Consider the following 14,482-nt stretch of genomic DNA (forward strand, 5'->3'; position numbering starts at 1 on the left):
TCATGGGTAAAAAATAATCATAAAATTCAAAAGTTTGAATCTTTTTTATTGTGCAAATCAAACTTAATTCAAGTTTAACTCGAACAAAAATGCTTACAACAACTTTAATATAAATATTTTAAGGATTCTATTAATTAAACTATAATTATTAAATGAACGGAATTGAGGAATTTTATAGAATTAAAAAGAAAGGACTGAATCTAAAATGTGAAAAAATACATGAACTGGAAGCATAATTAGAACATGAAACGTTCCAAATATATTGCTTACCAACTTTCGTATGTATTACGGAATTTAGATTAATCTTTAGTCAAATCAGGAAGAAACAAACAACATATGGCAATAATGAAATTACCTCCCAAATGTGGGCCTTTTTTTACATTAAAATATCATTTTAGATGCCTACTGCTATTGGCTAGTACTACTATATATGCCACACACTGCGAAATAATAACTAAGCCAAGTTGAAAGGAATAGCTAAACCCCCTTTCTGTCACTGTAACAGTGCGACGAATATGGGATATTCGGACTTTGAATTTGACGTAATCGTCGTAGGGGCGGGCGTCATGGGGAGCTCCACGGCGTACCAACTAGCCAAAAGAGGCCAAAAAACGCTACTCCTCGAGCAGTTTGACTTTCTCCACCATCGAGGTTCGTCTCACGGCGAGTCACGCACCATACGAGCAACGTACCCTGAAGACTACTACTTCGGCTTGGTCGATGAGTCCTATCGGTTGTGGGAGCAGGCTCAATCTGAAATCGGGTTCAAGGTTTACTTCAAGGCCCAACAGTTCGACATGGGTCCATCCGACACCAAGAGTCTCCTTTCTGTGATCGCTACTTGTCGAAAGAACGCCATCCGGTACCAAGTCCTCGATCACCGGGAAGTCGCTGAAAGATTTTCGGGACGGATCAATATACCGGAGGACTGGATTGGTGTGTCGTGCGAGCTTGGCGGCATCATCAAGCCCACCAAGGCAGTGTCAATGTTCCAAATGCTGGCTTTCAAGAATGGTGCATGCCTTAAGGACAACATCAAAGTGGTTAGCATAAACAAAGATGGTGACCGAGGACTGAAGGTAGCTGCAAGTAACGGTGAAATTTTTTGGGGCAAAAAATGTGTGGTGACAGTGGGTGGTTGGATGAGAAATTTGGTTAAAACGGTGTGCGGCATTGAACTTCCTATCCAACCATTGGAAACCAATGTATGTTATTGGCGGATTAAGGACGGACACGAGGTCGAGTATACAATTGGAAATGATTTTCCGACGTTCGCTAGCTACGGACATCCATACATTTATGGAACACCGTCACTGGAGTACCCGGGATTGATTAAAGTAGCAGTACATGGAGGCTATCAATGTAACCCAGACAAAAGGCCATGGGGACCAGGACTTGTGCCCGACTCATTAAAGCAATGGGTTGAGCAAAGATTCAAAGGGAAAGTCGATTCGAGCAAACCAGTCATAACTCAATTGTGTGTGTACTCGATGACACCTGATGAGGATTTCGTGATCGATTTTTTGGGAGGGGAGTTCGGGAAGGATGTGGTGATCGGAGGTGGGTTTTCAGGTCATGGGTTCAAGATGTCACCCGCGATAGGGAGGATATTGGCTGATTTAGCGCTTATAGGAAAGGCAAAGGGAGTTGAGCTAAAACAGTTCAGGATAGCAAGATTTGAGGAGAATCCTAGAGGGAACATTAAGGAATATGAAGATCAAGTTGGGTTATTAAAAAGTACATTGTGATTACTTGATTCTGTATGTGTTTTTCTTTCAGTTGCCATCAGCATCACCCTACTAATCTTTGCTTCTTTTTCTTTAGCTCTAGAATGAATAATCATCAAGAAAAATAAATAAAACTTCTATCATGTTGATAGAAAAATTTGCTCTTGAAAAGTGATTTAAGTATAGACACTAATTATTTAGATTAGAAGAATTTTTATTGCATTAATTTAAATTTAAAAGTTTTGGGCTTTAACCCATTGGTATGTATATATAAAAAGCCCTTTGACTTTCACAAATTATGCATTTCGGTCCCTCACATAGTCACCATCTCATCAACCGATTACTGCCACCACCATACCCTCTGTCGACAAATCCCATCAACCACCCTGCTGCACACACCAGCTTCACCAAAGTCCCACGCCAGTGCTCCGTTATAAGCACCCTGCAACAAGAAGAAGTGGACGTTAGCAAAATTTTCAGAAAAAAAGAAGACAGCAGTAGCACAGCAAGATTCTTGGTTTGTCTGAGCTAACCCAGAAGCCAAAACCTCCGTTACCAACACCAATCAAGCACCCCACTGCCTTCACCATTCAACACCTTGCCTCGTCTATACACTAGCTCCCCTCCCTCAATTAACCATTACCATCTCTAAACAGCAACCTCCTCAACTCGCCCAACTCCACCATTTCCATAGCCCTCTTGCAACACCTTAACTATCCATCATCATACTTCAGCACCAAGCCTAGCTCCCCAAACCATAACTCACAAACCCAGCAGCAAGCGAACAGAGACCAATAGAGAACCCAACCACAAATTCAACTAAAAGAAAAAAGAGAAAGGGACCTGAATCGAAGCCTGCAAAACCGAAAAGAAGGAAGAGCTTCATCCGAACCGCACCTCCAAACAGAGAAAAGTCGGTATTCAAAAAATAGTAAAAGAAATCGAAAAATAAAAAGAAACGCCACTAATCTTTTGGGTTCGGATCTCCAGTGCGGAGAATAACATACTGGAAAATCGAGGCGGTTGAACGGCGGTATTTGCAAATCGATCGTGATCCGAAGGGTAGATTCAGAAGGGTTTTAGGCCATTTTAAAAATTCTAAGCCTTAAATGAGGAGAGTGTGACGAGAGCTTCGGTTTTGTGTTAATGGTAGGGACCAGCCGAAGAAAGCCATGGACGGCGGTGGCTCATGGTGGTAGGGTTGTGAAGGAGAAGTAGAGAAAGAAAAGAACGAAGAAAGTAGAAGAGGAAAGGGCTGAAGAAAAGGGAAAAAAAAATAATTATAAAAGGGGAGTGGCGGGCCCATGTTGATGCTTTAAATATATCATTAGTGCTTAAATAATGAGTAAATTTTTATCTTTTTCACTTAACTTAAAAAAATACAATTTAATCATTAAAGTTTTTAAAATTATACTTAAAAAAATACAATTTAATTATTAAAGTTTTCAAAATTATTTTTTATGCCGCTCAATTGTTAAATAACATTTTTTTTAGTTGATATAATAATTTAGTCATCAAATTTTATATTTTTTTATTAATTTTACCTTGATTCTATATTAAAATTATTAAAGAATTTAAAATTATTTTAAAATAGAAAATTCTAGAAAAAAATTTTAAAAAATAAAATCTCGAAATATTGTTGCTGAAGAGCTAATATGTATGGGAAATAAAGAAAATGATCATTCAATAGAATTTAATAACAAATTTAAAACATAACGAAACCAAAAGAAGTTAGATCATTATATGATTCCTCACTATTTCTTAAAACCAAATTAGTAATATTTATAGTCAAGTTTCAAACCCTTAAAGAACATTCAAAACTGATATTAGAAAGGCTTATGAAATTGACTCTGATATTTTTTTAATAAAAAATATAAAATATACCTCAAAATTTTGTTTTCCAAACTCAATTTAAAATTTTAATTATTTAAATAGTTTATCAAATCTAAATTATAAAAATAAATTATATTTTTATATATATAAAAAAAACTATGTCAATAAATAGACGAGATAAAAACAAAGAAGTAATAATTTTGTTTAATATTTTTATTTTTTTCTATTTTTTTCACTGCAAAATTGCCATGTTTTAATAATATTGCAAAAAGCACCTGTCAAATACAAAGATAATAATAGTTCTTGGGCAACCAAAAGAGCAGAATAATAAATAAATTAATCCTTCCTCTTCCAGCCCAAGAGCCTCAACATGCTAGTAAACGTTTCAGGTTGATGAAAAAAATCGATAAACCACTTTTAATTTGAAACATCCATACCTCTGTTAGCTAAAGATTAAGTCTTCTAGCTTCTTACTGCTACTGAGCCTTTGAATGTAAGACCCCTTACCCAAGTTCGAGGCCGGGACTGGGCACGAGGTATTTCCTAACTTAAACGCATGCATACAATCATTTCCGAGTTATAAAAACTAGATCTTATTTAAAACTTTTCACTCTTAATCTAGAAATTTTTAATATGGGCCAGCAAGCCCAAATCACACTTAGGAAATGATTCGGGATTAATCTGAACACCGTTAAAAACTTTGAAATATGTCACTTAAAATAGGGGCACATGCCCGTGTGGAAAGGTGACACACCCGTGTGGCCATTTTGACATGGCCGTGTTGAAGGCCCGTGTAGTTCACACGACCTAAAGCACAAGGGGACATGCTCGTGTCCCAAACCCGTGTCAATTTAATTCCAAATTCGAACCAACAAGGGTTTTCACACGGCTGGACACACGCCTGTGTCTATAGCCCGTGTCCCTCACACAGCCATGACATGCTCGTGAGTAAAAACCTTGACATTTTGTTTCTGACGTCAGCAACCAATTAGGGGCACACGCCTCTGGCCAGAGGTCGTGTTCTCCACACGGCTAAGACACACGGTCGTGGCTCTGCCCGTGTGTTTACTACCATACATACTGACTTGCAAATTAAAGGTGCAGGGGACACACGACCGGACCACATGCCCATGGGGCAGACCATGTGTCACACACGACCTAGACACACGCCCGTGTGTCTACCCGTGTGGACAAAATAAGGCTATTTACCAAGCCCATTTGCCACATTTACTTGCACCAAGCTATACTACACCAAGACAAACCATTTTCGTACACAACCACATGGCTAAATCAACCCCCAACAGAATATTCCACACATTAGGGCCACTCTACTTATTCACAAACAATACCAACAACATGCAAAATCATTCAATTTACTCATTCCCAAAAGAAGATCATCATTTGCATTTATCAATAATCAATATTAGCCACCATCCATGGCATTATACCAAATGACTCAATAGCAATGACAAGCCACTCGTTTGGCCCAAAACAATGTGACCATTACAAAAAAGACTAGTTCCTATACATGCCACAATCAAAATGATAATACTAGCTATACCAAATGCTTCAAGGATAGTGTGACTGGCTTCTCCGACGTAAGGCAATGATCCACGAGCTACTTTGGCGGAACTATAAGAAAATCGAAAGGAAAAGAGGTAAGCATAAAGCTTAGTAAGTCGCATGTAAATAATGAAATAACTACAAGTTACCATAAGGGATCATACTCCTAATATAACTTAATTTGTACATGAAAGTGAAGATTCATGAATATTATTTGTTCATATTCGTCTCTCACCAAACATACAATGTTGATTGAATTCACATTTCATACTTCATGTAAAATACCTAAGTGGTCATAAGCATAACTTACTCACTTTCCTTCCTTAATAAACATACAACATAACTGAAGGTCGTATTTCGTAATTCTCATTTAGGTACTTGTACCACTCACCACATAGTCATAAGCTCTCACATTTCAATATATACCATAAATCTCCCGTTGAACCATTTGGAATACTATAGGATATTCAATAGCCCCAAATATGGGATAAGATGCCAACGCCATATCCCAGACATGGTCTTAGACTGGCTAGCACATCAAAGTCGATGCCATGTCCCAGACAAGTCTTACACTGACTTTCATATATCGAGGCCGATGCCGTGTCCTAAACAAGTCTTACACTGGCTCTCATCTATTGGTGTCGATGCCATATCCCTAACAGGTCTTACACTAACACACTGACACCATGTCTCAAACAGGTCTTACACTAGCTTGTAGATCTCGAGGCCGATGCATGTCCCAGACATGTCTTACACTAGCTCTCGTCTCAATGCCGATGCATGTCCCAGACATGTCTTATACTGGCTTGTATATCTCGAGGCCAATGCATGTCCCAGACATGTCTTATACTGACTCTCATAATGTGGCCGATGCATGTCCCAGACATGTCTTACACTAGCACACATATCACCCAATGTCATGGCATGAATATCCAAATCTATTCCTAATGTTCAACCGAGAGTCTTTATTACATTAATTTCTCAACATGCATACTCATATTCACAATAAAAAAAATTATACAATATCAATTCAATCACACATCATAACAATATAATTGCATTATTAACATACAACTTACCTTGGTTTACAAAATGTGAGCAACTAATGGCCTAATCCACAAGCTTAGCCTTTCCCCGGTCCAAGTCCGGTTTTCATATTTCTTGATCTAAAATGGCAATATTTAGTCAGTTAATTATCAATTAAATCTAAACGCTCAATAATTTATAAATTGGACAAAATAACTATTTTGCCCCTAGACTTTCACAAAATAACCATTTTACACCTAGGCCCGAAAATCAGTTTTTATCAAATTTTCTTATTAGCCAAGCCTAACTGACCATTTATTACTCTTATTACAATCCCAAATTTCCACTATTTCACACAATTACAACCTATTTTATAACTTTTACAAAATCGTCCTTTTAGGGGTTTTCCATGAAAATCACTTTACAAAAGTTGTTTATTTCACAACCATAACTCATATTCTTTCATAAAATTTTAGTTAACAACACATATTCTTTCATGGAAAAACCTTAGACTCTCAACCATTTTGCAATATAATCCCCTCATTAGCTAGATTAAGCTTTAGGGGTTCTAAAAACACAAAAATTATCAAGAAAGACCACCAAGAAGACTTACTTGCAAGAGTTTAAGGTTGCTGAAAATTTTAAGCTTCCATGGCTGTTTTCTTGAAGAGAAATCAGCAAATAAAAAAGGAGAGAGATGAGAAAATGACAACTTTTCCTATTTGTTTTATTTTATTCAATTTTATCACATAATTTCACCAAATGTTGACTTTTCTATTTCTTTGTCTCACATGGCTGGCCACCTCTCTCAAAAAGGGTCTATTTGCCCTTTAAAGACCTCCACAAAATGATTCATAGTAAATTGACACCTTTAGCTAATAAAACAGGACTTTTGCACTTTATGCGATTTAGTCCTTTTTTCACAATTAAGCATGCAATCGCTAAAATTAATTCACCAAAATTTTCATGCACCTTCATAATCATGATATAACCCATAAAATATCATTAAAATAATTTCTCCAGCCTCAAACTTGTGGTTCCAAAACCACTATTTTGACTAGGCCTGAAATCGGGCTGTTACAGTGAACCTCAATTGGGGTGTTGTACGGTTTGCCTTACCAGCGTCACCAATTCCTGAACTGTCATCCAAGCTTCCTCCACCCGCCAAACATCCCGTTTTCGACTGACTCCTTCATTGGCCAATAGGCGAGCTACTTGATTTCTCCCTCTCTTTATGTGTTGGAACTTAATGACCTGCCACAAATTGTACTGGCAATTTAAGTTTTTTTGGCACTTAACGAACTAATTTTTTAATCATTTTAATATCTTTTATTGCATTTTCACATTTCATAGTTTAGATTCAAATAGAAAATAAGCGTTTTTATGCATTATTTCAAATTAGTTGACCTATTGGGCAAATATCAACTTTAAGATAGCTTTAACAATCTAATTGAGTGTGCAGGACACCTCTCTTTTAACCCAAGAGCACCAGGAACGACAATTGAGTCGTAGCACAAGCTTTTGGAGTCACAACACAATTGAGCCAGTTTAGAATTTTTCATATTTGAAGTTGTGTGTCATGACACGCATAAGTCTGTGTCGCAACACAGGTACGACATGGTGCAGAAATTGAGCAAGGGTGTTTCCGTCTGCACAACTCATATTTTATGTGATTAAGGCTTGTATTTGACCTAATTAGGGCTGCTAAACTCTGCCTATAAAGAGTTAAGTGGAGGCAAAGATAGGGAGCTTTTTGCCAAGCCTTTTTAGGGTTTTAGTTTAGTAGTTTAGAATTTTAATTTAGTTTTATATTTTTTAAAACCATTTTATTTTCTTTGTTCTTCGACTTGGATTCAATTTGAGTCCAAGTCCTCATTATTAAATATTTTCAAACTTTTCTTTTACTTCTTGTTTGCAAACGACAATACCTCAACAACTGTTAAAGAATTTGCGGATCTGAATATATCTAGTTTATTAGTGGATCAATTCCTATCTTTTTCTTGTGTTAATTTAATTTTTTTTGCATGATTAATTTAATTATGATAAAGATGGTAATTGAATCGATTAGTGACTAAGTCCTTTAGGGAGATTAACGATTGGCTGTGAGAGTGATTAATGAAAGATCGAGGGTTTTCCTTACGAATTAGCTGACATAAATTCATGTGTTCTTAAACTCTAAGATTGACGACCCTAGGAACTAATCCAGGTTAAATGAATCAGACGAAGAATTTTTCGAGTAAATCATGATTTATCCCGGTCGAGAAAGTGAGGTTGGAAGATAAATGAGTGTTGGTTGATTACTTAGGTAGTAGAGGCTGGAAGGTAATACTATCTAGTTAATAACTAATTCCCTAACAAAACTCAAGTTTTGAAGTTAATTACAACCACTGAAGCAAGTTAATCTTTTGTTAGTTATTTGAGAGTTTTTTATTTTTTAACTTTAATTTAGGGATTTAGTTTTTATTTTATTAACTTGATGTTTAGGTTTAATTTTCATAATATAGGTTTTAGTGATTACTGTTTAGACCTACTGCTGCGGTCAATATTTTTAAATTTAATCCAACCTCCCTTAGTATGATCCTCGGAGTACTTATAGTACCCTATTGTGCATTTACTATATTGGAATTTGACTTGTATACTTGCAGACACTGCTACTATATTTCTATATCTTTTTGTTGTAGTATTCTAGTCAAACATTCTCACGTTTGGTGGCGATCAAGTTGTTGGCATTGTTGCCAGAGTGGTTTTAGTATTGAATTTAAATTTATTTTTTGCAATTTGCAACACCCCATACCCGGCTTGGTCAGTAAGCCTGAATATTAGGATACCACATCACCGTCTTGTGTCATAGAAAATATTTTAGAGTCTTGTTGTAAAAGAATTGTCTTCTTATTTTAGTATTCGTATAGGTGTTAAGTCATTCTTACTTTTTAGTTATCATCGTTACATGCTAACATACATCAATTAGCTTTAAAAAATAGTAATTAAGCATGCATATGGTCCATTTTAGCAAAATCTCAAAACATCAACATAGGTATTGATACTAAAGACATGGTTTCGATATTTTGCTCAAGAGGTATCGATACGTAATGGGAAATCAGTACCAAACAAGCTTACTGTTTCTCAATCAAAAACCCAACTATCAGAAAATATCGGTACCACTGAACAAGTATCTATAATTTCACCCCCCCGAGTATCGATACTAGGGCCAACGTATCGATACCTATTAGCAAGACTGACTTCCTGCACTTCAAAAATTTTAGAGGTATCGTTTTTAACATATGAATATCGATACCTCTGTTCCAAACCCGAAAAATACAACATTTTAAAGCATATAAGTCGTTCCAACTTGTACGGATTCAACATGCTGTCATGTTGCCATCAAATAAACACCGAAATGACAATACTAATAGTTTTAAACATCAAAAGAAAATATCAGCAAATAGCTAACATATTACAAAACAAATCTGTAATAGCCAGTTTTTAGTGAAATCAGAACAGTGGTTTCGAGACCACAAATCCGAAGTCAAAATAAAATATTTTATTATTATTTTATGGCCTACAGCATGATAGTATTGCTGTATAAAAATTTCGTTAAGAAATTTTTCCGTTTACATGCTCAATTTGATAAAAAGGACAAAATCGCGCAAAGTACAAAAGTTGTGTGTCAAATAGCTATAGAACTTTAAAGTTGTGCGTCATTTCGAACCTACAGGGGTTTTCACACATCCAAGCACACGCTTGTGTCCCTCACACGGCCTAGACACACTCGTTTCATCACCCGTGTCCAAAAACCTGGACATTCTGTTTATGATGTCATCTCTCATTTAGGGGCACACGGCCAAGGCACACGCCCGTGTGCTAGGCCGTGTCCTCCACACGGCTAAGACACATGGCCGTGTCTCTGCCCATGTGTATACTACCATGCATATTGACTTAGAAATTTTAGGTGCAGGGGACACACAGTCTAGACATACGCTTGTGTGTCTACCCGTGTGGACCATTTAAAGGATATTTTCCAAGCCAATAGTCACCCACAATTACTCATACATTCAAACATACTTTATGACAAGCAACATGACATATTCAAGCACTCAATTATTCCACACCATGGCACTCTCACATCTTCATAAAGTCATCCTACTGCACATTCACTTGTTACACTATTTAGAGGCATTCCACACCAATTTCATGCATTATTAAACTTACGATCATGACTTCCAATTGTGCATTCATACTTATAGTCATTTTAAGCCATTAGGTCATCCTTTATTCTTTAGCACTCAATTCATACTTTACCATACATTTATCGATCAACAACATATCACATCATTATCCTGTACTCACCAAGCAAAAACATATCCTACCATCAAAACACTAGCACATGCATGCATGGATAATTAAATTACAACCCAAATGATCAAATATGAGCCATATCACATGGCGATTACAAAAAGAATCATCATTATCATAGGCCTTCACAATTTGGCCAAATAGCATGACACATATCACAAAATGACCAAGTTTCCTATACATGCCATACTTAAAATAATAATTTCACTATACCCAATAGTCCTTTGATATTGTGATCGAATACTTCGACAGCTTTCAATCCCCGAGCTAGCTTGGCGGAACTACAATGGATAGAAAGAGAGGTGAGTAAGCATTAAAGCTCAGAAAGTCCACATACAAATAATATAAAATGGTAGTAAGGAATAATCATGCAGAAACATAGCATCATATACATAAAGATTATTCATCATTCAAAACTTCTTACTTACTCATCATACGGACATATATATATACGTGCTCATCGTAAATCAATCTTTATCAAGGCATTACTCATAAGTTTAGCATACATTCCTGTACTCATCGTAAAGTATCCATAACCATACCTCTTTCGTATGTCCTCCTCGTGACTCTCATTATATTCATTACATTACCTGTTGAACTCTCAGAATATTGTTGGATATGCCGGAACCTTGCACATAAGTGCCACATATTCAATGTAGCTAAAGCTACCAGATAACATGTAACACATCCATAATGAACTCGGACCTTTCAACGAGCTCGAATGCTTGCATCAATAATGAACTCAGACCTCTCAACAAGCTCGGATGCCACATAACTCACAAACCCAGACCACTCAATAAGTTCGGACTTCTTAGTTCCTAGTGACATGTCATTTGTATCCTATTCCTAAGGTTCAAATGGGATTTTTCCTCACTTGCGTATAGTATCTCCATTGTACTTGTTCGTAACGTCGTGAATAACAACCGTAATAACATCCGTGCTTTCATAACAATTAGCAAGCATATAACTCATAATTACAATAAAACATTTATTACAATATATATTAAAACATTAAAGCATACTTCAACACCACATTATTTGCATATGTATTTACCTCGGTACAAAATGATGATAATCGAGCTTAATCGTTGTGTACTTTATTCTTTCCTCGATCAAGTCCCAGTTCACGTTTTTCTTTATCTATAATGCCAGATTTAACTTATTTATTATTCACATTTTTCAAATGGGTCCATAATTCATACTTTTGCAAAGTTACATTTTGACCCCTAAACTTTCACATATTTGTGATTTAGTCCCTAGGCTCGTAAAACGAAATGCATCATTTTCTTAGTTACCCAAGCCTAGCCGAACCTTTACTATGCTCATATCAGCCCATATTTTCTTTTTTTTCACATTATTACTATTCTCTTTTACGCTTTTACAAACAAGTCCTTTGTTTAGGTGTTTTCACTAAAAATCACCTAGTAAAAGATGTTTATCATGCCTCAAACATTCAAATTCCTCCATTAATCATCAAAATACATACATGTCACACATGGGTCAAATTTTATACATGAACCCTAGCTTAAAATATAGCTAGAAATGGGTAGATCATGCTTCAAGGACTTCAAAAATGCAAAGAACGTTAAAAACGGGGCTAGGATGCACTTACAATCAAGCTTGAAAATGTTGAACAAACCCTAGCTATGATGTCTTGCAATTTTCGAAAATGAAGGAAGAAGATGGACCCCAATTTTGACTTATTTTTCCCTTTTTATTCTTTTAATTACCAAATGACCAAAATACCCCTAGGGTTTCTCTTTTACATTTTTCCTATGAATGTCCATTTTTGTCCATAATTATAGAAATTGGTAAAATTTCTAATTAGGACCCTCTAATTCAATATCTAATGCAATTTCATGCTTAAAGCTTCTAGAATGCAAGTTTTGCACTTTACTCAATTTGGTCCCTAAAATGCAATTAGACATTTTATGCATAAAATTGCTTCATGAAACTTTCATACATGCATGAATTCATAACATAAACCTCATAAGAATCATAAAATAATTATTTTTATCTCAAATTTGTGGTCTCGAAACCACTGTTCTGACTAGGCCCTAATTCGGGATGTTACATGTATAGGTTATTTTGGCTAATGATAGCCTACATGTTTTGTTATGTTTTTAGCCATTTGAATTGGCTTGTGTTTTGGTATATTTTTCTATGCATATATAAATGGCCTTATCATGTTTGATGTGTGGTTTGGCATGGTTAACATGTGAATTGATTCATGTTTGATGGATGAAAATTAAATGGTAGTTGAATATGCATATGAATATATATTATAATTTGGAGTGATTTAGTTCTTGTTGTGGAAAGCACATATGTATAATGATGTTATTTTTTGAATGGTTTGTATTGTTGATTTTAGTGCACAAGTTACAAGCGACTTATATAACCATATGATGCTAGAGATCAAGAACATAAATGGTACTAAATGGTATGTTTTGATTAATAATTTACATGGTAAGTTTTGGTACAAATATGCATATAAGTTAATTAAACAATTGGATATATTGAATGTTTAGATTTACATGTTATAAGTTGTCATTTGAGGTACCTAAGGGCATATTGGTTGTATGTGATGATTTTACATGTTTAAGGCTCGATTTTGGCTTGTTTTGGATGCCTATTTATGGCTTGTGTATATGCAAAAATGTTGAGTGTAGGTGGATGCCAATTTGGGTGAGAAATGTGGCTTGTAAAATGGCCTATTTTTTTCCACACGGGTAGAGACATGGGTGTGTGTCTTAGCCATGTGTGACACACGGCTAGGTGACACGGTCGTGTGTCCCTTGTATTTTTGAAAGAGCACAAGTTAGTATGCTCACACGGCCTAGCACACGGGCGTGTGGCTTGGTCGTGTAGCATAAGTCAGTGAGTTACACAGGCACGGGCACGAGTTGGGACACGACCGTGTGTCCCTATTTTGACTGCCCATACAGTCTAAGATATGGGTGTGTCTCTTGGCCGTGTGAGTCACACGGTCTAGCCACATAGCTCTGCAGTTTTGAAAATTTTTTAAGTTTCTGAAAATTCTTTGAATTTCTAAATTAGTCTTGATTTGTTTCTATTACATATTTTGGGCCTCGAAGTCTCGTATAAGGGACAATATGTATGAATTTGATTGGTTTTTGACATGAATGCTATATGTTATGAAATGTTTGACAATTTTTGTCTATCTGATCTGTAAGTCCGGCAATGCTCTATAACCCTGTTCTGGCGATGGATACGGGTCAGGGGCATTACAAAATCCCAAAATCCTAAGAGCAACTAAATCATGGAGACAGCTCAAAATATAATGTCCAATATTAGCACAAAGACTACCACATTGCCTTATTCCCAAAACATACCCAAATAATAAACACCTACGAATAATGAAAATGGACTTGCTTGGATCACCCCCCAGAAAGCCACACTGCTCACACCGGAACACAACTAATCTGCAAGGTTTAAGAAGGGAGTGGGCAAGCTTAACAAGCTCAGTGAATGCCTAGAATAACTACCATGCAAACAATTCATCAAGCATCAACGAAACAACCATATAGCACAACCTCAATCATTCCAACTTTAGTGTTATAATATAATTAGTCGTGCATTATTTTCTAGTTATTTTACATGGTAAACATATTCACTTTTAAGCATAAATCCTATTATTCATATAATCACCTAACATTCAAGCATATATCACAATATTCAAAACATTGATAAATTACATAATGGTCACATGTCATATAAACACATATCACAATACACACTTTACACATATATGCAATTTAAGATAATTTGCATAGCAACCACATACTCATTTAGGCTTACATATTCATATGCATATTCACCTATGACTAATGCTTAACCTTTAAACTACACAAAACTACTCAATTTAAGATATCGACTTTTTCGACATGTTTTATGGCTATTTTCCAAAAATTCATTAAAACTCAAGAAATCTTTAACGAAACTTCAAAGTAAGCTTAGAA

General features: G+C 35.9%; 1 protein-coding gene and 1 long non-coding RNA gene across 3 annotated transcripts; one reads left to right on the forward strand and one right to left on the reverse strand.

Moving 5' to 3' along the window:
* Positions 1-214: 214 nt before the first annotated feature.
* Positions 215-1,898, forward strand: LOC107962338 (probable sarcosine oxidase). The gene has a single exon (XM_016898681.2). It carries the CDS (start codon positions 516-518, stop codon positions 1,746-1,748), a length of 1,233 nt encoding a protein of 410 aa, XP_016754170.1. The 5' UTR covers positions 215-515; the 3' UTR covers positions 1,749-1,898.
* Position 1,899: 1 nt separating this feature from the next.
* Positions 1,900-3,139, reverse strand: LOC107962339 (uncharacterized). 2 transcript variants are annotated; one of them, XR_005928685.1, is made up of 2 exons: positions 2,735-3,139; positions 1,900-2,582 (listed from the first exon to the last, which is right to left on the reverse strand). It is a non-coding gene; the product is annotated as an uncharacterized lncRNA (long non-coding RNA). The 2 variants fall into 2 exon arrangements; XR_005928684.1 differs by having other exon boundaries at positions 1,900-2,624.
* Between the last annotated feature and the right edge of the window lie 11,343 nt (positions 3,140-14,482).

The sequence above is a fragment of the Gossypium hirsutum genome, chromosome A06, assembly GCF_007990345.1.
Source record: "Gossypium hirsutum isolate 1008001.06 chromosome A06, Gossypium_hirsutum_v2.1, whole genome shotgun sequence".
Lineage (NCBI taxonomy): Eukaryota > Viridiplantae > Streptophyta > Magnoliopsida > Malvales > Malvaceae > Gossypium > Gossypium hirsutum.